The 27,638-nt window shown below is 46.5% G+C and overlaps 1 protein-coding gene across 16 annotated transcripts in view; it reads left to right on the plus strand.

The window, feature by feature from the left end:
- SNX29 (sorting nexin 29) overlaps positions 1 to 27,638 on the plus strand; it is a 557,079-nt gene that overhangs the window by 42,580 nt on the left and 486,861 nt on the right. For 12 of the 16 annotated variants that reach the window (XR_014235418.1, XR_014235419.1, XR_014235420.1 and 9 more), the window contains 5 exons: positions 2,500 to 2,624; positions 2,700 to 2,765; positions 21,020 to 21,200; positions 24,257 to 24,327; positions 25,515 to 25,763. Coding sequence is in view for 9 of the 16 variants with exons in the window: in XM_082359264.1 (XP_082215390.1) it covers positions 2,500 to 2,624; positions 2,700 to 2,765; positions 21,020 to 21,200; positions 24,257 to 24,327; positions 25,515 to 25,763 (692 nt within the window). In the remaining 7 variants the exon portion in view is untranslated. Of the gene's footprint in view, positions 1 to 2,499; positions 2,625 to 2,699; positions 2,766 to 21,019; positions 21,201 to 24,256; positions 24,328 to 25,514; positions 25,764 to 27,638 lie in introns of those variants that run through there. The other 4 variants (XM_082359262.1, XM_082359260.1, XM_082359266.1 and 1 more) reach the window with 3 other exon arrangements.

Consider the following 27,638-nt stretch of genomic DNA (forward strand, 5'->3'; position numbering starts at 1 on the left):
TGGGTTTTCTGCTGTGTTGGGTTGATTGTGACCTATGTGCATCTGGAAGGTAATGCTGCTGATGTAAGCAAACCTTGGGGACTGGGTTTGTGCTCTTCGCCTGCATTCCATTCCCCTTAGGGGCCAGATGTTATAGAGTTGGTGGGGCAGTTACTGACTTGTGCATTGGAGCCAAACAAACCAACGGGGATTGTTGAGTTAATCATTGTATTTGCAGATGATTCGTTTAAAGATGTGGTTTATTATGGAGAACTCTAAACACAGACCAAGGTTTTTGCCCTCCTCCCAACCCCACCCTGAAACAGGGCCCTGGTCAGGCTCCGTTTTGCTATGCCTTGCTTTTGGTTCCTGTGGGATTTAGATAGTTTTGGCGGGTGTCCCAGCTTTCAGGGAGCCCTCAGATGTGTGCCTGTGTGGATATGCAGAGAGACTAACATATGCACATCTAATATTTAAGAGTGACATCTGCCACAGCAAAAAGGGTTGTTTCAATGTGGGGGAGTATTCTGGGACCCAGGGTTCAAGGTTAATCACCCTTTTACCTATCCACTGAAAAAGCATTTACGGAGCGCACGCTGTGTTCCAGGCACTGAGTGAGCTAGGTGCAGGGGAGCCAGGAGGACAAGGTAGGAGTTGGAAACCAAATAGTGTAGTTGAGGACAAGTTCAGTTTGGGATGCCAGGTGGGGCTCCTTCCTGTGGAGGACTAACTTTTTTTAAAAAAGTTTTTATTTTATATTGGGGTATAGCTGATTAACAATGTTGTGATAGTTTCAGGTGCACAGCAAAGTGACTCAGCCATACATATACATGTATCCATTCTCCCCCAAACTCCTGGAGGGCTAACTTGGATCATTGGCAGTAGCAGCCTAGAATTCTGGGATGGATTAGTGATGTCTGTCACGGGCACAGACTAGAGGATAAATATTCGTGTGCTGTGTATTTGCTGATGCTGGGTTAGCGTTTTCTGGTGTAGACAGAAGACTTGAGTAAAGGTGGCATATGGGAGGGAGTTGACTTTTGTCTTAGAATAAAGCATGTTTGTCTTGGTGGCATGGGGTGTAGTGGAAACTACCTTGGATCAGCATGGGCGTGGGTAGGGTAGGGCTGGAGTACCCATGTTGCTGCTAATTATGTACTTACTAGGTACTGTCTCTTAAATGTCTCTAAGCCTCAGTTTCTTGATGTGTAAAATGGAGATAATAATACCTGCCTCAACCATATCATAATGTTGATGGGAGGAGCTAGTGAAATCATGGATGTGAAGATGTTTTACCACCCACAGAGTGATAGACTCTTGCAGTATTATAACTACAGGTGTGGGGGTGGGTGGAGCAGGAAATGCCTGCAGTTATGCAAGGATGAGCCAGCTGGTGGTGGCCTCAGGGTCTTCGCACTGGGTCTGTCTGCCCAGCCTGCTGCGTCTTGTCATATCCAGGTCATAACTCTAAGGTTACCTCCATTCGGGCCACAGAATCTAAGCCTGTTCTTGCCCTGGCTCCACCTACCACCTCATCCTGTTTTATTTTCTTCAAAGGTCTCATCAACTGATATGGTCTGGTTAGCTTATTTGTTTTTGTATCTTCCCCTGCTAGAACATGGAAACGTGGTGAGGCAGAGACCCTTTTCTGTCTCACTCCCACCATCATATCGTCAGAGCCTAGAACAGTGCCTGGCACGTAGGAGAAGTACAGGATTTCTTAACATTTGTTGCATGAGTGATTGCAAGGGTCTCTGAAGTGCACAGACCCGATTGGGCTGGGGGCCCAGGAGCCCTGTGAGGATTGTTAAGAACTGAGTGTAGTTGCTGTGACCTCATCTCTCTGTGAACATGTTTCTGAATCTCCCATTTCTTTGGTTACTGATAAATCAATTCAGTTAAATGCACAGTAATTGTAACTTAATTGACAATTCCATCAACTCCGGATCTGACTTCACAATGTAATCTCTTACAGCAAAACAAAGGACAAGAATCAGAATTCATATTATTTTTTAGGGTATGTAACAGGCCATGAAATTACACAGTGCTTCCAATTTGGCAGGCTGGTGAATTCAATCCCTTAAAAGATAATCTTGTTTCATAAAGGACATGATATGAATTAGAGTTGAAACTTGTGAATTGGATACAATTAACGCCCAACCCCTCCCCACACGGAACTGATTTGTTTTTAAATTGGCTTTTATTTTATTTTTTTTCTCCCCTGCTGGCTGGCACCAGTTCCATATCCCCTTGTTTCTTGTGAATTGTTACTGTGCTTTCACCAGTCTGATGAACTTGGCTAGACTGTGTGGGGCTTCCCTAAGTTATGTGAAATGAACATAAATGGAGATTGGTGTGGAGTCAGTTACATGTCAGTCACCTGTCTGTAAATCCAGGTGTCTAGTGTGTACCCTCACTAGCTCCCTGGAGATGCCAGGGCCTCCCTGGAGATGCCAGGGCCGCCCTGGTTGTTTCTCTGCCTTCACAGGGTGGATTGATGAATCATTGGTTCTCTCGCAGGGTAACCTGTCTGTGTGCCCAGTTTGAGGCTGTCCTGCAGCATGGCTTGAAGAGGAGTCGAGGATTAGCGCTAACAGCAGCCGCGATCAAACAGGCAGCAGGCTTCGCCAGCAAAACCGAAACAGGTACTGCTCGGCCTGATGCATCCTGGAGGATGTTCCTTTCTCTTGCTCTTTTAACTTGTGTTTATTTTTTAATAGTGGGCAAGGCAGTCATCGTGCGGGACTGGTGGGGGCCAGTGGCATGTTGTGGTGCAGAAATCCGTGGTAAGGATGTCTTACTTGCAGTCAGTTAGGGTGTTGTCTGGTATCTTAATTTAAATGAAGTCAGCCTTTGTGCAGAATTCTCAGAGCCACGTGTTGTGGTCTCTGAGGGGCTCGGGGGACCTGTAGCTAAGGTGCTTATTTCACCAACATGGTGTGGCAATTGCTGTGAAACTAATAATCTGTTCTAACTTTATGCACAAGGATAGCATGGCGTTTCATAATTAAATCTGTCTTCGATAACAGCAGCAGAAAACAGGCAGGTCTCTGAGCTTATAGTTCTGCTGCCATCCATTTAAAAATTGTCACAGCATTTCCCTTGTCCTGTGCTCCTGTGTCTCTGAATGACAGGGATAATGCTAATAATAATAATTCAACGCTCATGGGTACTTAGTGCAAGCCTGGCACTTTGTTAGTCTTTTATATAAATTAACTCGCTCAGTTCACACAATAGCCCTATGAGTGGTGGGGACCTTCATCTCTCTTCTCCATGGTACAGATGTGATTTGTTCGAAGCGGTTTGCTTTGGATCTGAACTTTGAAGTGTATCATGTCATATAAACAACATCCTGTGTGTTCCACCCCACGCGCACATTTAAAAGAGCAGGTTCTTTCAGACCCTGCTTGTGGCTGCCGCCCTGAATTCCCAAGTCCTTCTTGTTACTGTGATATCAGTGTCACTGCTGAGAAAAATGTGTCACCTTTTTGCTAGTTCACCTCCTTTCACAGCAAAACATCAGTGCTCACCGTGTTTGGTAGCGGTGTTTGTGGAAATTCTCTGCCCACTGAAGCGAACCCTTTGCCTTTCCCTCTCATGTTGGCGCGTCTCCTTTCCCTTTTCTGTCACCCCTTCAGCAGATCTTTCATCCCTGTTCATCTCACCGGTTGCTCATTTTCAGAAATGAATGTGGGTCCTGTTGGGGTCAGGGGATGGCTGCAAGAGGGATTCCTGTCACCGTTGATTTTTCTTCTGTGTTCCCGGGTCCCTTCCTTAAAAGTCAGGGACATAGGGGGCCAGTTCAGAGAAGAGCCGGTGTCAAGGGCCTCAGTCCTCGTAGAAACCACAGCCAGCTCCTTGGCCACCTCGGATGTCCGCCTCAGTCGTCTCGGTGGCATTTTATGTACAGGGTGCTTCCCTGAGCCTCTGTGTGGGGATGGCGTAGGGCTGGTTGATGGCTGTTTGAGGACATGGCTGTTCCGACAGTCCTCCTTGACTTGCTGGGCCCTTGTGTTTCTTCTCATTTCCTTCTTACCTGTCTGTGGGGCAGCTACCTCAGAGGAACTGGTGTGGAATAGACCACCAGGCTCTGGGCAGCTCCTGGGCATGGCAGAGGCAACCCTGGCTTTGGAGTCAGACTCTGAGGGTAAGTCTGGCATGACCCTGGGAAAATGCCCCTCTGTGCCTTCATTGTTTGCACCTGTAAAGGCAGAGCATCTCGTCTCCCTGGGGGATTGTCAGGAGGCTTCAGTGAGACTCTCGTGTGAAGCACCTGCTTCAGTTCATAGACACTCCCCCCCCCCAATAAATGTTTAACCAGTTACCCTCTTCTCCCAAACACCCTTCAAACTTTTAATCTCTTTCTCCACCCCACCCCCTCTTGAGGCTCTGATCTTTTAACCATGAAGAATGGCTCTACCTATTCCCGTCCAGACTAGAATTCTTATCTTTTTGTTACTTGGCCCTGATAATCACAGAAGCACCTACACGTTTGCAAGACATCGCCAGCCTTCGCCTTCTTGCTGTTTCCCTGCATCTTAGCATGATTTCTACGCTTGCATCCTGAAGAGGCTGAGGAGCAGCCTCTGGCTTTGTTTTTGCCCAGGAGGGTGTGCTGGGCAGCCTCCTGGCCAATTAGAAGCAAAGCAAAGACCGAACTCGCTTAGCCCTGGAGTAGTTGCCAAGGGCTTGTGTCATCATTGCTGGCAGCGTTAATTAACCATTCACGGGTGTAGGATGGTCCTTGGCTGGTTAAAACCTCTCTCCTGCCGTTGAATGTTTGATTAAAAACCTCACGAGAGAGGGGGCAGGTGTTTCTTCAGCTGCTCAGAGTTGGAAAAGATCAGATCAATGACTTGTTACGGTTGTTCTTAAAGCCATTGGAATGACCTTGCCAGGCAGAGTGAATAAAATGGAAGTCTGAAGAGAAGGATCCGACGGGAATGAGCGTTGCTCTGCTCCCTTGTCTCTGCTGGCCGCTGGGCTGGGCCCTCTATGTAGCTTAGCGATCGGACGGCAGGGTTGAAATCCCCGCTCAGCGACTTGTCACACATGAGCTCTCTGGGACACCTCCTCTCTGAGCTTCTATTTCCTCGTGTGTAAACTAAGGGTGATAACGGGACCCGCCTCGCAGGGTTGTGGTGGGGGCTTGAGGCCTTGGTACTGGGCTGCCCGAGCTGGTGCGTGATGATAACATGCCAGTAACATTCCAGCGTCGGTGATGGTGTCTTTACTTTTCAGATGATGACACTGAGGCTCAAGTAAGTTAATACGAGGCCCAAGTTCCCATGGCTGGTAAATGGCAGAGCTGAGGATTCCTACCCAGGTCAGACTGATGTCAAGAAGTTCCTGGCCCTTCCCCGCTCCCCACCTCCTCTGGCAGCAGGCCTGGTGCCCATAATTGCTCCTCTGTAGACCACTCTAACTCAGTGAACTGAACTGAAAGTGACAGGAGAGAATGAGTAACGGTGAATTAATCCACAAGGCTGTTGCATTAGCTCTGTTTCTAGATGAAGAGAGAAAAGCTGAACTTCAGAGTAATGACTGAATAAAATGACATTGTTGAAAATCACAATACAGTAGATAATACTGAGAGTCTGCCAGGGGCATGACTGCATTTGGTTGTCTGCAGTTAGGGTGCATGTAGGACTGAGTTTGGAAACTGGTGCCCTTGCACAACGTATTAAAAAAACTTTTTTTTAAAGTTGCCAACGTTTAAAAATTATGAGATTTTATGTTGAAATATAGATTTCTAGATTTTCTTAAACTTGAGGATCTGTGACTCTGGGCCTACATTTACTGTTGACTTTGTTTGGAGCCCAGCACCCCTGCCCTTTGTAGATGGGGCAAAAGTACTCCAGGTCACCACAGTCTCCACCCCTCCCTATCGCCCCTGACACTTGAGATAAAATGTCGATTGCCATTTATTGTTGTACTGTTGTTATTGTTCCCACTGTTCTAATTGGAAATTCAGCAGTTTTCAAGGGTAAACACCTCTCAAGTTGTAAGCCTTTGAAGCCAGTTTCTAGAGTGCTAAAACCGTTGTTTTTGTCAATTTTGTTCAATTTTATAGTTGCTTTTTGGGGAGAGGATTTGTTAACCTTCTCACTGGGCTGTAGCCAAAAGTCCCTTATTTTTTGTTTTTGTCTTGATTTTGAATACATTCTTGTCTTCGCATGTATCTGGTATTTTTGACTGAATGCCAGATGTTGTGTATGAAGAATCGTAGAGATAATTTGAAGTTTGGAATGATTGTATCTTTTTTCAGAGAGGATTTACTGTTGCTTCTCAGACAGTTAGGGTAGAGGGAGATCAGTTTAATCCAGTCAAGGGATCAAGCCAGTTCACACCTGGCCTTTAGCATTTGTGATGCCTGATGTATTTCTAGGATGTAGTTCTTCGGGGTTTCCAGCTTATATCAGTTTCCTGGAGTTGCCATAGCAAATTTGCACACCCCAGGTGGCTTAAAACAACAGACAGAAATTTACTTTTTCACGGTCTGGAGGCCAGGAGTCCAAAATCTAGGTGTCGGCAGGGTTGGTTCCTTCTGGAAAGCTCTGAGGGGAGGGTGTGTTCCTAGCTTCTGGTGCTTGTCAGCAGTCCCTGCCATTCCTTGGCTTGTAGCTTTATCACTCCAGTCTTGGCCGCTCTCTTCACATGGCCTTCTTTCCTTTGTGTCCATGTCTCTCTGTGTCCCCTCCTCTCCTTAGAAGGACACCAGTCGTGTTAGATTAGGTCCAGTATGACCTCATCTCAACAAATTACACCTGCAAAGAGGCTTTCCCCAAATAAAGTCCCATTCTGGGGTTCCAGGTGGACACGAATTTTGGGGGGCACTGTTCAGTCCAGTACACAGCTGAATCCCTGAGGTGTTTTCCAGTGCCCTTCCTCATCTGCAGGTCCCGAACTCTAATTTTTTTTTTTCAAAGACCCTGTGGGAATTCTGAAAGCTCCACTTAACTTCTCATCAGAGAAGCTCTGTAGTTGGGAAAAGCCTTAGGGCAGAATAAGGCTCTGTAGACAGGAGTCATGTCTGTGGACATCCCTTCTCTTTGGGATCTGAGTTCCTCATGTCTTTCTTGCCTTTGCAGAGCTCCTAGTCCTTCAGTTTTGCTTTAATTAAAAAAAAAAAAAAAAAAAAAAAAGGCTGGCTTTTTCAGTTGCTGTTTTTTTCGTGGGGGAGTTGATCTGGTTCAAGCTAATCTTCCACAGCCGACAGTGGACCCTTGGAGTGATGCTTTCAGCTTGTGCCTTTTCCGGTGGCCAGATGTGCCCCCTCTGTGCGTGACCATCTTCTGTTACTTTTCTACAAATCAGGTACCAGCTTTTCCTCCTGAGAGCAACTGTAGCTTGGGAAAGGGAGTTTGCACGCAGTTTTCCTTCAGTTTTGTGCTGATTTTGATCAGTACCCACATATATCTCCCATTCCCTAGTTTGCTGTCTATTAGGGGGTTTTATTTTGTTTGTTTTTGATTTTAGCTTAGTATTCAGGTTTCTTTTTGTTTTTGACTTGGAAGGCTTTTACCCAAACATCCCTGACCTATGAAATGTTGGTAAGGTAAACATCGTTCTAAGCAGTTATGCTGCCAGCTCAGCAGTTATGCCGTCTTGGCGGGCATGGGAAACAGTGTGCATCCCAAACTGCAGTCCCTTTGAATAGATCGTCCAGTTAGTTGAGTTACGCAGGACCCAGAGAAGTTTAGAATAAGGTCACCTAGTGTGTCTCCTTTAGAATTCAGACCCCAGAAGTGAGAGCCTACTGTGTCCAGTAGAGCCGTTTCCTCTGACTTTTGACAAGTGACTGGATTTATCTGCACAGACAGTTGATTTGCCGGTGGTGAGATGGGAGCCTGCATTTTCCGAGCCTGTCCTGAAGTTTGTTTAACCTTTCCATTCCAGTTATGCAAGGTAGCGTGAATCATTACAGCCGACACTGGTTATTCCCCACCCAGCAGTTCCATCCCTTCTTTCTTGCTAATAGAACTCTGGTTTTGTTCTGATGTTGGGTGGCCACGAGCTTCAGGCCTGAGGCTAGCCACAGGAGGAGTAAATCTGGATCAGATCAGGCCAGCCATAATAATTTCCAGCCTGCCAGTAGTTGGTTTAGGAATAGACATGTGATGCAATTCTGACCAAAAGGAAAGGTCTACTGACGGGCTTCTGAGAAAGCTTCTTGCTGTTTGAACAGAGACACAAGAAAGCTTATTTTATGGCCTTGGGTTGTTTTGTGAGACTGTGATGTTTGGAGCTATGGCAGTGATGTTGTGACCATGAGGAGAGACCAAGTCTGAAGATGAAAGCCAGTACATTCAGGATGGCAGCTCAGAAAGATGGAAAGTACTTGGACCCTGATAATGTCACTGAGCTACTGAATTAACCAACTCTGGAACTGCCCTACCTCTGGACTTAATGTTACGTGAGATAATTAGTTCCCTAATATTTTAAGGCATTTTGAGTTGGATTTCTTTTTACTCGCATCCAAAATCATCCTAACTCAAACAATAGAGAAAAGCAAGACAACTTAAAGAAAAAAAGAGACCTATGCTCCAGAAATGGGAGGAACAATGTGATTAGCACATTCATCTTGGAAATGACACTTGGGTGTTTTCTGCTCTTTTCAGTGAACCACAGGTTTGGCTTTCTTAGTGTTTGCTAATGACTCATATTGAGCAGTTCTTGTGACCCAGGGGATTTGTTAGACCCTTCACGCTCATTGTTCCATTTTACTGCTAAAATGATTATGCATAGTGAATAACGGTGTTCCCATTTTACAGGTGAAGAAAATGAGGCTCAAAGAAATGAAATAATTTCCTTAGTGTTCCAGAGCTAAAAAGTGGCAGAGCTGGGATTTCTACTTAGGCAGGCCTACATGATTGTGATTCTGAAGCTCCTACTTTTATTTATAATGGCATATTGTTTCCAGAAAGAGGGCTCTCTGAAAGATCATGACCCCTCCCCCCCAATTTGAACTCCTGAGTAAATTAAGCAGCATTTTATTATTTATTTATTTATTTATTTATTTTGGCTGTGCCGGGTCTTAGTTGCTTCATGTGGACTCTTAGTTGTGGCATGCAGACTTCTTAGTTGTGGCATGTGGGATCTTTAGTTGTGGCATGAAGACTCTTAGTTGCAGCATGCATGCGGGATCTAGTTCCCCAACCAAGGATCAAACCCGGGCCCCCTGCATTGGGAGCACGGAGTTTTACCCACTGGACCACCAGGGAAGTCCAAGCAGCAAGTATTGAGTAAGTTAGGAGCACTCAGAGCAGGGCTCAGCAAACCATGTCCTACCACCTGTTTTGTAAATAAAGTTTTATTGGAACACAGCCACAAACATTCATCTACTTAGTGTCTAGGGCTGCTTTTAGGCCGAGTTGTGACTGAGACTATCTGGCCTCCTGACTTTCTAGCTCCTAGCATAGTGTCTAGAAGTATATGGGTTCTTCAGTAAAAATATGTTCAATAAATACCTTTTGGTTGGAAGGAAGGGCCTCATTCAATGTGCATAGTACTATATTTCATGATTCCCAAGGTACCTTAAACCAGGATCACTCCAGAGTACTTCCTTTTCCTGGTTCATAGCCTGTGCCTTCTTGCTGTGTCTTCACATGGTGGAAGGAACCTCTTTTATCAGGGCACTAATCCCATTCATGAGGGCTCCACCCTCATCACCTAAGGGTCCACCCAAAGGCCCCATCTACTAATACCATCATCTTTGGGGGTTAGAGTTTCAAGAGTTGAATTTTGAGGGGACACATGCCGATTATAGAAGTGGCATTTCAATGGCATAACCTTGGAGTTTGATGTTCTTGTTAATCACTAAAATATCATCATCAGGTTATGTGTTGGCAGTCTGTTACAAGGTGATGGGCATGATTCAGAACATGCCAGAGGCACATTTATTATTGAGGTGCCTGTCTTGTAAAATTTAACTGTAACTTTCCTTATCTGTTCAGCAGCCTTTTGGCACCTCTGACCTTGACACTTTGTCTCCCACTCTCTTCTGTAATGCCACAACCTCTGGGCTTACTTTCTACTTCTTTGCAGATCCTTCCTGGCATATCCCTTCTACACTCTCAAACATTAAATATTATTTATCCTCGGATTCTGTTGTTGACTCTTGTTTCTACACGTACTGTCTGAATTCCTTGGTGAAAATTGCTATCTGTGTGTCGATTACTCTTAGTTATACCTCCTGCAGATCACTCCCGGTCTTCCTCTTGAGTGTCCCTATTTGGATGTACCACGGGCTTGTCAAGGTCTGCACGACTGAATTCTCATCCCTATCCCACCCCCATGTTTGCTCCTGTGTTCCTTGCTTAGTGAATGGCTCTGCCCTTCACCCAGGTCCCCCGACCAGCCTCGGGCTTCCTCCCAGCCTCCTCCTCCTCTTCCTTCCCCCGCAACCGCTCAAACTTCTATTTTTTTTCTCCCTCTCTTTTAGAAATTGTCATAAAGTATACATAACATAAAAATGACCATTTTAACCATTTTTAAGTGTACAGTTCAAAGGCATAAAAGTACATTCACATTGTACAACCATCACACCATCCATCTCCAGAACCTTTTCATCTTCCCAAATAGAAACCCTGCCCCCATTAAATAATAACTCTCCATTTTCTCCTCCCACTAGCCCCTGGCAACCACCACTCTACTTTATGTCTCTATGAATTTGATTATTTTAGGTACTTCATGTAAGTAGAATAGGACAATAGTAGACAATATTTGTCCTTTTGTATTTGGCTTATTTCATTTAGCATAATGTCTTCAAGCTTCATGCATCCTTTTTAAGGTTGGATAATATTCCATTGTATGGATAGACCACCTTTGTTTATCCACTCATCTGTCGATGCACACCTGGGTTGCTTCCACTTATTGGCTATTGTGAAAAGTGCGGCTACGAACATGGGTGTACAAATAACTGTTCGAGTCCCTGCTTTCAATTCTTTTGGTTACATACTCAGAAGTGGAATTGCTCGATCATACAGTAATTCTATGTTTAATTTTTTGAAGAGCCACCATACTGTTTTCTGTACTGGGTCCTCCATTTTATTTTATTTTTTATTTTTTTAAAGTTTATTTATTTTATTTATTTATTTTTGGCTGTGTTGGGTCTTTGTTGCTGCTCATGGGCTTTCTCTAGTTCTGGTGAGTGGGGGCTACTCTTCGTTGTGGTGCTCAGGCTTCTCATTGCGGTGGCTTCTCTTGTTGCCGAGCACGGGCTCTAGGCACACGGGCTCAGTAGTTGTGGCTCGCAGGCTCTAGAGCGCAGGCTCGGTAGTTGTGGCTGCACGGGCTTAGTCGCTCCGCGGCATGTGGGATCTTCCCGGACCAGGGCTCGAACCCGTGTTCCCTGCATTGGCAGGCGGATTCTTAACCACTGCGCCACCAGGGAAGCCCGGGGTGCTCCATTTTAAATTACCACCAGCAATGCACAAGGGTTCCCAGTTTCTCCACATCCTCACCAACACTTGTTATTTTTTGTGTTTTTGATAATAGCCACTCAAATGGGTGTGAAGTGGTATCTCATCCTGGTTTTGATCTACTGTCTCTTGAAGTTTCAGATTTCTCTCTAAAAGTCATTTTTGAGCTCCCCACCAGTTCAGCTGGATGGTGCCCCTCCAATCGGTGACGACCCCCCACCCCCACCCTGCAACGGTCCTGAGTCCTCTTCTCACCAGACCCCTGTGTGGCACCACCATTTTCTTGTCTCCCTCTCTCGGTGGTCAGGGACTGGCTCCGTCCTCGCTCACATTTGTAGCTCCAGTGTATTGCGAGGAGCCTGCAACTACATTCAGAACAGTGACTCGAGGACCCAGATGTCAGGTCATGCTGCTCATTCTCCTGGGATGCCAAACCCCGCCCCCTTCCATCTGTACATCCTCACAGTTGAAAGCAGGTGGTATTAATATACCCCCAACTGTAATATTAGAGAAACCTACTTCCTTGATCCTCAGGGGGGATTTTTGAAAGTGGTTGATTGCGTTTAACTCAAATTGGAAGTTATATTTTGCTTCACTGGGGCACCTTGGGTAACAATTTCATTTCTGTAGAGAACTGTTTGCAGAGGAAGCTGCATGTGCCGGGAGAACCCCAGGCCCATCCTTTTGATCGTGAGGGGAAGTCCACTCCCTCACCCTCCCATCCCTATCATGTTTTCAGTTCCCTCTTTGTGTTTCTCTGTTGAATTCGCGAACTTGCAAATCAGCTAGTTCTGGTGAAAGAGAGTTGGGAGGATGTCTGCCAAAAGGGCAGAGAAGACGTCCAGGGTGGCGATAAAAATGGTCAGCAGCTGGTGGGGAAGTGCTGGTCTTAGGGAGGGAGCCAAGGCCAGAGCGCTGTCCCCCACGGGCGAGGTGTTAACCCGTGAGTCACTGGATTTGGGCAATGTCCATAGGGTCCTGGGAGGGTTCTTGACTGCTGGAGTGGCTGAGGGCTTGGGCCAGTGGCCATTTATTAAGGGGGATGAAACTGTCCCAGCATATTAGGATTTGTTGTAGCCAGACTGATGCCTCTTGGCCAAAGGGGACCTCTGGCGGTTTCAGAGGTATTTAATCTTTTTTTTTTTTTAAATGAATGAATTAATTTATTTTTGGCTGCGTTGGTTTTTTTTTGTTGTTGTTGTTGCTGTGTGTGGGCTTTCTCTAGCTGTGGCAAGCGGGAGCTACTCTTTGTTCGGTGCAAGCGTTTCTCATTGCGGTGGCTTGTCTTTGTTGCAGAGCACAGGCTCTAGGTGCGCGGGCTTCAGTAGTAGTTGTGGCTCGCAGGCTCAGTAGTTGTGGCACACGGGCTTAGTTGCTCCGCGGCATGTGGGATCTTCCCGGACCAGGGCTTGAACCCACATGCCCTGCATTGGCAGGCGGATTCTTAACCACTGCGCCACCAGGAAAGTCCCGGGTATTTAATCTTGATGTCCTGTAAATTAAGACTCAGACCTGGCCTCGGAGTTGTCAGTTTTGAGTTATTATCCAGCCTGTTGGTTCCATGGGTACTTTGCTTCGCTTCTGTCAGCATGAAAATGGCTCTTGCGCAGAGGATGGAGTACACCCCCAAAAGGAAACAGGGCACAGGTTTTAGCAGTGGTGGAGAAAGTTCCCACTTGTTCATAAGGGAGGTACCATAGCCCCTTGTGTCACGTGGGTGAAGGCCAGGTGTGCTCTGTTGAGGTGTTAGAGCTGGGAACTCAGCCTTCAGATGATCACAGGGGCCGGACAGCTGACAGAGATGAGTGAACCGGGCTGGTGAAGGGTGCCAGGGAGCAGTGGCACCTGAGAGTCACCTGGCCCCTGCAGAGCAGGCTGGGATGTGTAGTCAGTCTGCGGATTCAGGTGGAAGAGAGGATAGATTTGGATGAGCAGCTAGCAGTCTGCCACGGTGGAGCTTTTCCTCTGCTCTGTAGAGTGGTCAGAGACACCTCTTCATGGGGACATTTGAATAGAGACCTAAGGAAGCGAAGGGATTAGCCATCCTGTTATTGGGGGAAGGAATCCCAGGCGGTTCAACAGGTTCAGAAGCACGTAGCGGTCAGTCTCTCATTTGCTCGCAAGTTGACTCCTTGCCCTTGCCCTGCAAACTCTATTTCCTGGGTCCCCTTGCCCATCATTTCAGTGGGAGGTGGTGATACGGTCAGCAGGTGAGAGGAAGAAGGGAGCTGGAATATTTCTTCCTCCCAGCCCTGCTTCAGGGGGCATCTCTAGCCGTGGCTGTGCTTCCTTCATGGTCCTTGGAGGTCCCCCGTGGCTGCCGGTCAGGCCTTCCTCTTGTCCCCCCACTTTCCTCCTAGGTGCCTCTGCCACAGTCCAGCTGTTGCCTGCAACCCTGGTTACACCGCCTGGGAACACCTTTTGTTCCTCTGGCTTTAGGGATGGATTAGCTTTCTGACGTCAGTTATCTCCGGGTGCCCTCGTTATCTCCTGTTTGGCTTTCTGGCTCTTCCAAAAGCTCTGTAACAGATGTCCTGTTTGAAATTCCTTCAGTGGCCTAGCTGGTGTGGTTTCTGTTCTCAGGGCTGGGTGGGCCCTGAGGTGGAGCAGGCTTGGCTGGTTGGAGGGGCGGCCAGGAGACCAGTGAGGCTGTTGCAGGGTGAGTGACAGGGAGAGTGGGACGAGGTGAAGTGGAGAGGTAGTGGGGAACCCTGTCACGTCCGGGCAGTAAGTGGTAATGTATCCTTCTTTTCTTGCTTTATTTTTGTGATCTCCTTTCACCTCTACCGAGATAATTGGCACTTGTTCTGTAGAGTCAGTAGGGATGTTTAAGTTTAAATCTACTGAAGTCTTCCAAAGCAATCCAGCATCTCAGATCATTGTGCATTTATTCATTCTTTTTAAAAAATTTTTTATTGGGGTATAGTTGATTTACAATGTTGCTTTAGTTTCAGGTGTACAGCAAAATGAATCTATATTCATTCTTTAAAAATGTATCACGTTCCGGGACTTCCCTGGTGGTCCAGTGGCTAAGACTCCGTGCTCCCAATGCAGGGGACACAGGTTCGATCCCTAGTTGGGGAACTACATCCCACATGCCACAACTAAAAGATCCTGCATGCTGCAACTAAACATCCTGCAAGCGGCAACGAAGATCCTGTGTGCCACAACTAAGACCCGATGCAGCTAAATAAATAAATATTTTAAAAAATGTATCAAGTTCTGAATTGTACACTTTAAAATGGTGAATTTTATAAGTGAATTTTACTACAGTAAAAAAAGACCTGGAAATGGCTAAGTTACCTTAAACTGGCAAGTTTTAGTTTTTTTCTGAGTGAAGGGAGTTTAAAAACTAACTGAAAGGAAATTTAATAGAGTTAATTTCAGTTGCAGAGAAATAAAGACAATTCCATCTTTACTAAAAAAAAAAAAAGTATCAATGTAAAATGATGCAGCTACTGTGGAAAATAATTTGATGGTTTTTCAAAAAGTTAGACATAGAATTACCAGACGATCCAGCAATTCCACTCCTAGATGCATACCTAAAAAAATTGAAAGCAGGGACTCAGATACTTGCACACAAATATTCATAGCAGCATTATTCACAAGAGTCAGAAGGTAGAAACAACTCAAATGTCTATCAGCAGATGAATGGATAACAAAGTGCGGTATATACTATATATAATGGAATATTATTCAGCCATAAAGAGAAATGAAGTACTGCTACCTACTATAACATGGATGAACCTTAAAAACATGCCAAGTGAAATTAGCCAGTCACAAAAGGTCACGTGTTGTGTGATTCCACTTATATGTAGAATCTAGAATAGTCAAATTTGTAGAGACAGAAAGTATGTGGGACAGAGGTTACCAGGGGGTGCGGGAGGGGAGAATGGGGGGGATTAGTGTTTAATGGCTATGAAGTTTCTGTTTGGGATGATGAAAAATTTCTGGAAATGGATAATGATGATAGTTGCATGACCTTGTGAATGTACTTCATGTCACTGAATTATACACTGAAAAATGGTTAAAGTGGTAAATTTTATTATGTATGTTTTACCGCAATTGAAGAAAGCAAAAAAAAAAAAAAAAAGCCCCAAGTTTACATACTTCATACAAGTCTTAATTATGTGTTCTTCATGGTTAAAGCACAGCCCCTGTGTTCTAGTTCCAGGGGGCGTCTTGTGGCTGGTTGGGCGATGGCCACATGACAGAGCCACAGCCCCTCTGCTTTGCCCCTGCATTTGTGTCTTGTAGTCGGGCTCATGCAGATTGGGGTGTGACTGGGATTTGGGGGCACCTGCGCTCACCCAGGTCTCAGGCTGGAATATGGAAGCACTTGGTTTTGCCTTTTGTTCCTGGAATGGTTGATACGATGTATGGCTGATTCTGTTAGCTTCCTGCCTAGAATCCTTTCCCCTTTTCTTCTTTGGCTTAACAGAACCCTGATTTTGCTTGGGGCTGTGGGATGTCCTTCTCTAGGTCATGGCTCATGCGTGATTTAGCCAGTCTTGACATGTTCTCCACTCCCTTGTGCTTTTCTGGGGTAACTCATCCTTGCCTGAAAAAAGGGAGTGATAGAGCTGGCTTTATCTTTTTTTTTTTTAATTAATTAATTTATTTTTGGCTGCACTGCAGCATGTGGGATCTTAGTTCCCCGACCAGGGATCGAACCCGCGCCCCCTGCAGTGGAAGTGCAGTGTCCTAAGCGCTGGACAACCATGGAATTCCCAAGAACTGACTTGTATCTTAACCTCTTTCTTCTGCTCCAATTGTGAATGTGAGGCCCAGAGTGTTGACAGTCCTCTGAGACAGCAAGGGTAGAGGGTAGAGATTCTGCCCATGACACAGCCTTTGAACCAGCTGTCTACCTCCAGACTAAGTATTTAAGAAAAATAAGACTTTCTTTGTTTACAAGGAGCCTAGCTCCTTGTAGTTGGGTTTTCTGTTTATTGTTGAGCAGTGCTTTTGTATGTGTGTTTATTTTTGAGGGATGCCATCGCCCCTTCAATGTGTGCAGGCATTGCTCAGGGCCTGCCATGTTCTCGGCCCCCAAAATGATTGTCAGATGGTTGAAGAACCTGCCCTAGCTCCCTGCATTAGGCTTCTTCTGGTTGCAAGTGACAGCCAAAGGGCACTTACTGACTGACGTAACCAAGGAAACTAGGGGTTGAGCTGGATCCAGTGGAGTAGCATCCCCTACGTCTGTCCCTTGGTCTCTCCCAGTTCCGCTTCTCTCTGGGTTGGCATCTTTCCCAGGTGGGCCACTCTACCTGATAGGGGAAATGGACCCAGGAAGCGCCAGATTTACACGACAGTTATAGCTCCTACTTCTAGAACGGCGGTTGGCAAACTTCCTTAAGGGATCATATAGTAAGTATTTTAGGCTTTGTGGGCCATAAGTTTCTGTAGCAACGTCCCAGCTCTGCCTTTGTAGCAGGAAAGCAGCCACAGATGACTTGTAAACAAACGGACGTGACTGTGTTCCAGTAAGACTTTATTTACAGGGCTTCCCTGGTGGCGCAGTGGTTAAGAATCTGCCTGGCAATGCAGGGGACACGGGTTCTAGCCCTGGTCCGGGAAGATCCCACGTGCCGCGGAGCAACTAAGCCCGTGCGCCATAACGACTGAGCCTGCGCTCTAGAGCCCGCGAGCCGCAAGTACTGAGCCTGCGTGCCACCACAGCTGAAGCCTGTGTGCCTAGAGCCCATGCTCCACAACAAGAGAAGCCACCGCCATGAGAAGCCCATGCACCGCAACGAAGAGCAGCCCCCGCTCGCCGCACCTAGAGAAAACCCGCACAGCAACGAAGACCCAACACAGCCAAAAATAAATTTAAAAAAACACAAAAAGTTTATTTACAAAAAGAGGGGTGGGGATGCTGAATTTGGCCCTCGGGCCTTTGTTTGCTGACTTCAGTTCTGGAGGGAGACAAGGCTTCTCTTCTAGCAGTTCAGGCAGAAGTTGTGGGGAGGGCCCCGTGGTCCAGGGTGAGGCAGTGAAGCACTCACTTCAGCCACAGAATTTAAGGGAACACCAAAAACTCAGCGATCAAGATAAATAATATTTTCATGCAATATTTTAAAAAAATCAAAATTAATACAGAAAAAAAATCCATCATGCAAAGGTCATGCAAAAGTCACACAAAATATCAAACAGGGCCAGGGTGAGGGGGTGCTGAGTGAGGCAAGTTGAGGCGCCCGCCCTGCTGTGGCCAGGTGGTTGACCAGCTTGGGTTACCTGCCCACCCCTGTGGGAGGGAGAGTTTGGTAGTGCTAAAAGCAACTTCACAGGGAACCAAATGGAACACGGTTCCCCTAGGAAAGAGGGGTGCAGCTGCCAGAAGAAAGGGAAAGGGATGCCGTTTTCCTGCCTTGGTACTAAGCACTTCATATGCATGCTTTATTGTCTCATGTTTTTTCCCTCTTAGCAAACCTCAAAGGCAGGTAGTTCTCCCCATTTTACAGATGAGGAAAATGAAGGACAAACTATGTTGCCGAAGGTCACGCAATGCCTGAACTAGAATTCGCGCCAGGGATTTTGCCCTCCAAAGTATGCATTCTTGAATTCTTGGCATCGATTAAAGTTGAGGCCTGTTAGAAGCTTTGCCAAAGGCCCCGTGCTTTCATCATCCTCTGTCAGCAGGTACCCCTAGGTAGCTCACCTCAGTGCCCCCTTCTTGGCTCTTGTTCTTGTCGGCAGATGGCTTTCAGGAGTTGGGGGAACCAGAAGCCCTCACCCACTTTTGGAATCAGCCTCTGGTTTAAAGCAACAAGAGATCAGTGTATATTCCCCAATTAAATTATGGAGACTGCAAGTGTTAAGTGGCAGGTGAGCTGCGCTTTAAATAGACCACGTTAATTCTGGCGGTGGAAGCGGAGCCCCGCTGGGATAATCATGATCAGCAGCAGCATCACTCAGGCAAGCTTTAGAAGGATTCTGTATCGGTAAGCAATTTGCGAAATTGAAAGGTGAAAGCACACGTTGAGGTGTTTCATGTGTACTCAGGGTCAGAGGGAGGTGACTGCAGTTTTCAGGAAAGACAATGCAAGTGAGAGTCACTTGATTGGAATCGTGATGGATGTACTGATGGTTGTCTGGTGGGTTACAAAACAAGGTTTTGGCTAGTCAGCCGGCCGGCCCAGAGTGGTACTCTCACCAAATTCTGAGAGAGGCTTCCAGTAGAAAGAAGGCTGTTTGCACTTGTGCGGTTTGGGCTGATCTAATGGGTTTCGGAAGGGGATTAGTTTGGCTTTTAGGGATTGAGACAGAAGGTATTGAGTAAACTGCCCTGCTGGTGGTTTTACCAGTCGTTCCTGAGATGTTTATTCTAAATGATCTCAGAGGTTGACTTGATACACAGATGCATACACACACTGATGAGTACATACACATTTAGATGCTGTTAACAGAAAAAGGAAAAGAGGAAACAATATGAATGCTCTTGGATAAGAAGATAATTATTTAGCAAACAGTGGTTGGTCATCATGGGCTGGACGTCATGCTCAGTGTTCTACCCCACTTCTCTCCAGTTACCCCAGTAACCCTAGGTGGTTCTGCACTTTGGGGCTTACTTTAAGGGAGAGGAGTCTGAAGCTTAGCATGGTTGAGGGACCTGCCCAGGGTCCTTCCGCTGAAGACCTCCTCACCTGTTGTCCTGCCTGCTAGACTGGAAGCTTGTTAGGAAAGAGTCCTTCTTTTCTACCTGGTGGCCCATAGCCTCGCCCAGCTTGTGGCTACTGGGAAGAATACAGTCTGTGCTACTTGAGCTGAACTGCAATCTTAGAGTGAGCTTATTAACTTGCTGTCCAGTTTATGGAGATGTGTGTATTCACATCCTTCTGGAAGGAAGGTTCAAAGCTCTTGTCACCTTCTCAGAGGGGTCTGAGCCTGTTTAGCTCCTGGATTAGAATCCCCGTCTGGCAGCAGAGACTCAGCAGTTTCCCCCTCGGGATATCGAGCAGTTGTGAACATGATCCTTTTCAAGGAGGCAGAGCGCCCCTCACTTTGCAAGGCAGTGTGATGAAGTGATTTGCAGGGAGACAGCTCTGAGGTCCCTTTCTGCTGGACCACTTATAACCGTGTGTCACTGGGCCAGTTACTTCACTTGCCTGGGCCTCAGCCTTGTCTTTGACATGGAGATGGCCTTGGTGGTTGTGAGGACTGAGGTCGGATGGAAGGTGTTGGGTGCAATGGTTGGCACGTAGTTAACGCTCAATAAGTAGTAGCGGCTATCGCTGTTGTTGCTGTTACTATTGGCAGCATTGAAAAGTGTTGATGAACTGTCCTTAAGTAAAGAAGGTTGGTTACAAAATTAGGTATACACTGGAATTACACCTATGAAAAACATCTGTGTGCATGTGGACAAAAAAAGCAGGATGTGAGGCGACACGATGACTATTTTATGGATAAAAACAAACTTCTTAGCTTTCCTTAAAGCCTTAAATCTGCTCAGACCTGTGGAAATCTCCCCTAAGGAACCAGAAACAAGGACAGTGAGTTATGTACAGGGAAGTTCAAAGCATTATACAGGGAAAATTGGCATTATATTATGTTCCCAGGAGTCCTGAAATAAATTGTGTTTAACTGGGGAGCCATCAAAAATCTTGTTCTCAGAGATCTTTACATGTTACAGGAAAATGTTCATGATCTAGACAAGAAAAGAAACAAGTCAGGATACAAAGCTACGTGTGTGTGTATTTATATATACACACATACATACATATACATATACATATACAACACACAATGTGATGGTGTATTAATTTCTTATGGCTGCTCTAACAAATTACCACAAAGTTTGTGGCTTAAAACAACACAAACTAATTTTCTTATAGTTATGGAGGGCAGAAGTCCAAAGTCAGTTTCACTGGGCTAAAGTCAAGGTGATGGCAGGGCTGGTTCCTTCTGGAGGCTCCAGGGCAGGATCCGTTCCTTGCCTCTTCCGGCTTCTGGTGGCTTCTGGCATTCCTTGGCTGTGGCCGCATCACTCCAGGCTATGCTTCCCTGGTCATGGCACTACCTTCTCTTCTGCATCAGCTCTCCTTCCCCCTCCCTCTTTTAAAGACACTTGTGATTATGTCAGGACCCCAGAGACTACCCAGGATAATCTCCCCATTTCCAGATCCTTACAGGGGTCATTCCGCTGTAAGGACACACCTGCACACCTGTAATGACATGACCTGTCACACCTGCAAAGTCTCTTTTGCTGTAAAAGGTAACGTGCACAGGTTCCAGGGAGTAGGATATGGTTATCTTTGGGGGTCATAATTCAGCTATCACAGATGTCAATTTTGTATAAAAAAGCAAAGTGCAGGCAAAAAGACTAACTTGAAAATGTTAATGTTGGTCACCTCTGGATGGTGGATGGGGGGTTCATTTTTATTTTCAATATACTCTCGGGTATCTTCCTTTTTGGTGCTAAGAAGTAACTGTTTTACAACCCTCAAAACTGCCCATGGACATACATACAATTCTTTTTTTTTTTTTTCTTAATATTCTTCTCCATTATGGTAAATCAACTATACTTCAATACAAAAAACAAAACCAAAAACTGCCCAAGGGTGTTCCTCTTCAGACGATGCACGCCCCACAGCGCGGTCCCACTGTCTCCGCAGAGCCCGTGTTCTGGTTCTATGTGAAGGAGGTCCTCAGCAAGCATGAGCTGCAGCGCTTCTACGCCTTGCACCACATCGCCTCGGACGTGGGCCGCGGCCGCGCCTGGCTGCGCTGCGCCCTCAACGAACACTCCCTGGAGCGCTACCTGCACATGCTCCTGGCCGACCACAGCAGGCTCAGGTACCCCAGAGGGGCTCGGGGAGGGGGTGCGCCGAGGGGTGACCGTCGTAGTACCTGCCCGCCTGCATCTGGGGTGGCTGGGTTCCCCTCTTCCGGCCCCAGCTTGTCCTGCTGTGCTGTGGGGACAGTCGACCAGAGACTAAATGAGGATGCCTGTAAAGGGCTCCCTCCGCATGACAGCTGCATGCAGCAAGCATTCAATAGATGCTTGTTATTATTAAGGCCTGGGGTGTGGAGAGAGCTGTTGTCTTAGGACACAGCCTGCGCCCCACTTGCTGGAATTTTAATCTGGGTTTCTTTCGGATTCAGAATTTCTTTCTCTTTAGATGTTGGGTGTTCAGTGCCCAGTTTCATGTTGTGTCTCACCTTGCGTGCTGCGTACTGTACAGCTCCTCCTGGTTTTTTTGAGGTTAATCAACCCCAAACTGATGGAAAGAAATAGGGAAGTTTTAAGTTGGCGAGATAAGTCATTTGTTATTATAAAACAACATCTCGTTTTATTTTGTTTTCTTTTTTTCTTGATCATAAAGTTCACTCTGTCAGTTAGTATAGGCCAGGTTATGCTGCCATAACAAGCATCGTATAAACCTCATTGGCTTGAGACAGCCGCCTTCATTTCTTCCCCCTGCTGCATGTCTGTCATGGGTGGGAGGTCTCATCTCAGGGATCCAGGCTGACAGAGGCTCCATCTCTACATATGCTTTCCTGATTGCCAAGGCAGGACAAGGGACTGTGGCTGAGCGAAGCTCTGGCTCTTAAAGCCTCTGCCCGCCGTGATGCTCACTCCCACTCATATTTCGTTGGCCAGCAAGTTACACGGCCACAGGCAAGCTCAGCAGGGTGGGTGAGGTATGCTTATCCCACAGCCGTGGGGAGACGGCACTGAATATGCATCAGCGATAGTACAGTCAGCCATCTGCCCTTCAGAAACATTTGACGATGCTGTAGAACCCTCTGGGACAAAACTTAAGTCACTCATAAATTACAGACATAACTCTGCTAACATGTTGCTATTTTTTCTGTCATTTTGCTTGTATGCTGGTGTTTGTGACCTCTTTCTCCTCTCCCTGTCTTCCTCTCTCTGTCCCTTTCTCTCTCTCTCTCTCTCTTTCTCTCTCGCTGTTATTTTCCCTCTGAGAAGGGTGGACTAGACATGTTGTTTTGTGTCACCTGATGATGCAAAGGGACAGTGGTCCATTCTGCCCTGGTCCCTTGAATAACTTCCACATCAGCCCAGATCCTCAACACTGAAATGTCAGTTAATTCATTAAGCTGGCGTTTCCTTAGTGCCGTGATGCATTCCCGTGATTTCACATCTTGCTGTGCATTCCCCGGCTCAGGTATCCTCTTCTGTTGCTTCTGTTGCTTGTGGTCACCTCTCTACCAGTAGTTTGCTAGGTGTTCTGGGATTGTGCACTAAGGCTGTTAAAGATGCCCTTGAAGTTCTCCTATTGATGTTGCTTGTGGTACCTTGTCCAGTTGTGTGTTCAGACCCTGTGGATATGAAATGGTAGGGATGGGGCCCAGAACAACTGGCATCAGCTGTACTTGTGTGCTGCTTAGGGTCTGAGTTGGGAGGCTGTGAATGTCTGTGTGTATATCTGAGCATTAACCAGCTTTCATTAAGGAGAACATACGCATGTTTCTTATAATAGTTTTTTTGTGTGTGTGTGTGAAGCTCTTTCCAGCAGATCATTTACAAGTGCAGTCTGCCCTCTCTATCCCCAGGTTCTGCATCTGTGGTCTCAGCCAACTGTGGATTGAGTACTGTGTTTAAGATCTGTGGTTGGTGGAATCCATGGATGCAGAACCTGCAGATTTGGAGAGCCAATTGTACTACGCTATTTTATATAAGCATCTGCAAATTTTGGTATCCGAAGTGGGTCCTAGAACCAATCCCCCATGGATACCAAGGGACAGCTGTAGTTCAGAGTTGTGTTCTCATTATCAAGGTTGAATGTAACAGTGAGCAGTTGAAATGAATCAGCTGTTAAGAATCAAAGTTGAACTTACCTGAATCACTAGCCACTCTAACTTGATGTGGGAAAACCAAATTCATTCACATGCATGAAAACTGGCTCTAATTTGTAAAGAATCATAAATTTGGGAATCAGAGGTCTAGTTGCAGTGCCAGCTTGAACATGTAGTCTGTGCTTCCACTGACATTTTTGCCAGGTTGAGTATGTTGAAAATGATGTGTTTCTTTTCTCTTTCTGTTAGTTGTATTCAGTCGCTTCAGCAATTATGCATCCGGTCTCTTGCGGAACTCCAGGTCACCCATCACTGACTGTGCTTCAGTGAAATTGGGTTTTGACTCCGTTAGTTTAGAGTTCTCTGACCTGGCTGGGAAGTCTGGGGGGTGAGGATATTTGCTTGTTGTTGCTTAACGGGGGGGTCGGATAAAGAGCTGGGGAATGAGGCTGGGAGACCTGCTTTGGAGCCCTGGCTGTACCATTTATTGCTGAATGACCTTGAACAATGGAATGACCTGTAGGCCTTTCTGTCCCCCTCCTCCCCCACTGCTCTTTAGATTTGTGGGCCTTTTTAACTTCCCAGCCCTTTCCAGGGGTAACTTGGCTTTTGGGCTGCAGCCCAAGCTGGTGTTATATACAAATGCTCTGGTTGATGGAGCCATGGAACTATAATTTCTTACTGAAATTGTCTCTTCTTGTATTAACCCAATCAGAGGGGCCCTGTGGGCTGGCTTGGATTTCCTGTCTGTCTCTTAGAGACATAGCTTGAGTGGAAGTCACCCCTCTGTTTGTCCCCTTCTCCTTTTCTGCTTCAGAAATACCACGTGTACATCTCATGCCTATCTCAGTACTTTCAAGCTCAGGGGACTCTAAAGATCTCAGGGGACCAATGAGGAAGTTGTAGGACATATGCGCGCAATCCTTTGTTTATAACCAGAAGCCTCAGCCCAGCAGAGACCTCGTGTATCCACTCTGGGATAACCAGGCATGGATTGTCCAGGGAGCCATATGTGGGAATTGTTTGGCTGACAGATGCCGAGAACCACTGTTCAGAGTTTTTCCCCTCTCTTTTCCAATTTGCAGCACTTTTTATGAAGACTGGGCTTTTGTGATGGATGAAGAAAGGTCTAGCATGCTTCCTACCATGGCAGCGGGTAAGCCTGGCCAGGGCCAAGGGCGGGGGCTCCTGTGAAGCTTGGTGAGCAGAGGAGGCTGCTTGGGAGTGAATTTATAACTCCAAGGGATGCTCTGCTTTTCCCTGTCCTCACCGAATTAATGAGTCACTTGCCACTGTCCTTCCTTCAGTGGTGATGAGCAATTGAGTCCATTTATCTAGAATTTGATACCCTGGCTGGGAAAGCATGGCGTTGAGGGGTTTTGGCCGTGGCTTTGCAAGTGTAATATAAAGATCCAGGGAACTGGGGGAGGAGACCTGCCTTTGAAGCCTGGCTCTGCCCCTGTCTGGCAGGTGGCCTGGGGCAGATCCTGTGAGCTTTTTTTACCTTTACTTTTCTCTTCTGTGACGTGGGAATCCTGATAGCATGGCAGTCACCTGTATAGGGCTGTGAGAGAATGAGATGTGAGAAAGAGTCAAGTACATGATCTGTTACCATGAAAGCCCTGCACTGATGCTAGTTGATGAATTGTTAAATTGTTTAACATTTGACTGTCACTCAAAGGGTAAACCCTACAGAAGTGGGTAACTTGCTTCTTTCTTCCACATCCTTTGTTGCCTCCTTTTTCTCTCTTCCCTCAAAGTTTACACTGAGTCCCACCTACTGAGAGTTATGTTAGGCTTGTCCATCGGTGAGGAAAAGTCAGGTGACCATGATGTCCTGTGTGGGCCATAGGAGACCAGGGCAAGTTTTTGCCTAAAGTGATAATGGTAATGATATTGGTACACATTTTTTGATTGCTTACTGAGCTGTTTTCGATGGGTGATGGTCTTTAATACTCTGGAAGGGATTCTGCTGCCCCCCTGTTATAGATAAGGAAACTGAAGCTCAGAGGTCGTGAATGGCTTGACCAAGGTCTCAGAGCATGTAAGTGGCAGTGCTGGGATTCAACCCAGGCAGTCCGACCCCAGAACTTACTCCTTAACCTCCCCACGGTTGACTTCTTATTTGTCTTTTGTCTTCCTGACGGATAGGGAGAGAATTTGGAAAGACTCAACTCCAGTGATAGCGGGTGTCTCCTGACCCCAGTTTTGTGGGTGGTTTTTATCACCATTTGAGACGACTGTGTACCCTCTTGTGTACTCTAACGTCTGCGGCTTGTTTATCGTGTTGGAGTGTGACTGTTGAACAGCAGACACACCAGGCTCTTCCCTTTTTGGGGGCAGGTCTGAACTCCATACTCTTCGCAATTAACATCGACAACAAGGATTTAAACGGACAGAGTAAGTTTGCTCCCACCGTCTCGGACCTCTTGAAGGAATCCACGCAGAATGTGACCTCCTTGCTGAAGGAATCCACGCAAGGAGTGAGCAGCCTTTTCAGGGAGATCACGGCATCCTCGGCCGTCTCCATCCTCATCAGGCCTGAGCAGGAGACCGACCCCCTGCCCGTCGTGTCCAAGCACGTCAGTGCCGGTGAGCGAGAACGGGGGAGGACGGAGGGTTGGGTGAGGATGACAGATTGTGTCATCTGAAAGCGCCAAGGGGAGTGAAATCTGATGCACTCGTATTTTCAGTTCATGTTTGTGTTCATCTTTTTAATTTTTTTTTTTTTGGCTGCACCGTGTGGCATGCAGGGTCTTAGTTCCCTGACCAGGGATCGAACCTGTGCCCCCTGCAGTGAAAGCATGGAGTCCTAACCACTGGACCGCCAGCGAAGTCCCCATGTGTTTATCTTTCTTACCCTTATTCACTTGGAAAGGGATCTGAGAGCCTTCCTGAGATGTGAAGATGATAGGGTAACCAAGCCAACAGCTCAGTCAGAGCAAACTGAAAGGGAGGGTGTGATGGTCACGTGAAGCCAGAGGAAGTTGATCTTCATTCCTTTATTCCTTCATCCATTCATTTCTTTAATTATCCTTCTGATAAGTGGGGTGAAAGCCCAGCTCAGGGTGCTATAGAGAATGTATACTGTTGGGGGGATGACATTTAAGTGGGGGCCGGGGGAAGGGAGGAGTTGGTCAGCTTTGACTGTAGGCTGTGAGGAGGCAAAAGAAAGTTGATTCAGTTCTGATCAATTTTGTGAGAAGTTTACAATACCCCTTGAACTTTCTGGGACATCCAGAATGTTGCAACAGCAAAACTGGAAATTTTAGGTATAAGGGCTTAATCCTGGTATTCTCAAATCCCTTAAACAAAGCAGTAATCATGGTCATCCCTTTGGAATTATTCATGATGGTGAAGACTCAGAATCCCATGGAGTCTTTGGTGCACACTGGCTTTATCTGTCTTGCCCTCTGTTTCTCGAGCAGAGACCCCACGCGAATGACATAGAAACAGGACTGTTGATAACTTTGTGTACCAGAGATGCTGGAATTTGCGTACCCAAAGGAGTATCTTGGGACTTCCCTGGCAGTCCAGTAGTTAAGACTCCGAGCTTCCACTGCAGGGGGTGCGGGTTTGATCCCTGGTGGGGGAACTAGGATCCAGTATGCCATGCAGCATGGACAAAAAAACAAACAAACAACAAAAAACCAAAATAAAAGCTGGCCAAAGGAGTACCTTTTCTATCTGTTTTGGGAACCTGCTTTTGACACTGTCTCAGAGTTTGGACATACTGGTGAAGCATCACCACGTCACACCTTGGTTTAGACGGATTTGACTTTTTGGAATTGGCTCCAAAGTGCCTCACACCCAAGGTTGATGATTAAGATGGGTGAACAAACTGGCTCATCTAAGTGCTGGTCACCAAGGCAGTCTTGACCTTCTGTTTCAGTTAGCCTTTGCTGTGTAACAAACAGCTCCAAAATGTAGTGGCTTAAAACAAACAACCACAATTTATTATTTTTTTTATGATTCTGTGGGTTGGCAGGATGGTTCTTCTGGTGGTTTCACCTGGGCTCCCTCTTGGGGCTTCATTCAGCTGGTGACTGAGCTGGAAGATTCAAGATGGCCCCACTCATGCACCTGGAGTTGGTGCTGACTCTTGGCTGGGGCATCTCAGTTTCCCCCCACACGGTCTCTCATCCTCCAGTAAGCTAGACCAGCTTCTTCTGCGGTCATTTCAGGGCAGCATTCCATGAGGGTAATGCCTAGGCTCTAGAACTCACACACTGTTATTTCTGCCACATTCTGTTCTTAAAAGCAGAGCACTAAGTCAGCCTAGATTCCAGAGGGTGGAGAAATAGATAGCACCCTTGATGGGGAACAGCAAAGCCCCACTGTAAAGGGGCATCGTGCTGGGCTGGGAGGAATTGTGGCTGTTAAACAGTCAACTACAATCCCCAAACTGATTTTCTTGGTCTCATCTCCCAGCCATAAGAGTATCTTCCAAAGTGAAGCAATACAAAT

The sequence above is a fragment of the Balaenoptera borealis genome (assembly GCF_965194805.1).
Source record: "Balaenoptera borealis genome assembly, chromosome: 16".
Classification (NCBI taxonomy): domain Eukaryota; kingdom Metazoa; phylum Chordata; class Mammalia; order Artiodactyla; family Balaenopteridae; genus Balaenoptera; species Balaenoptera borealis.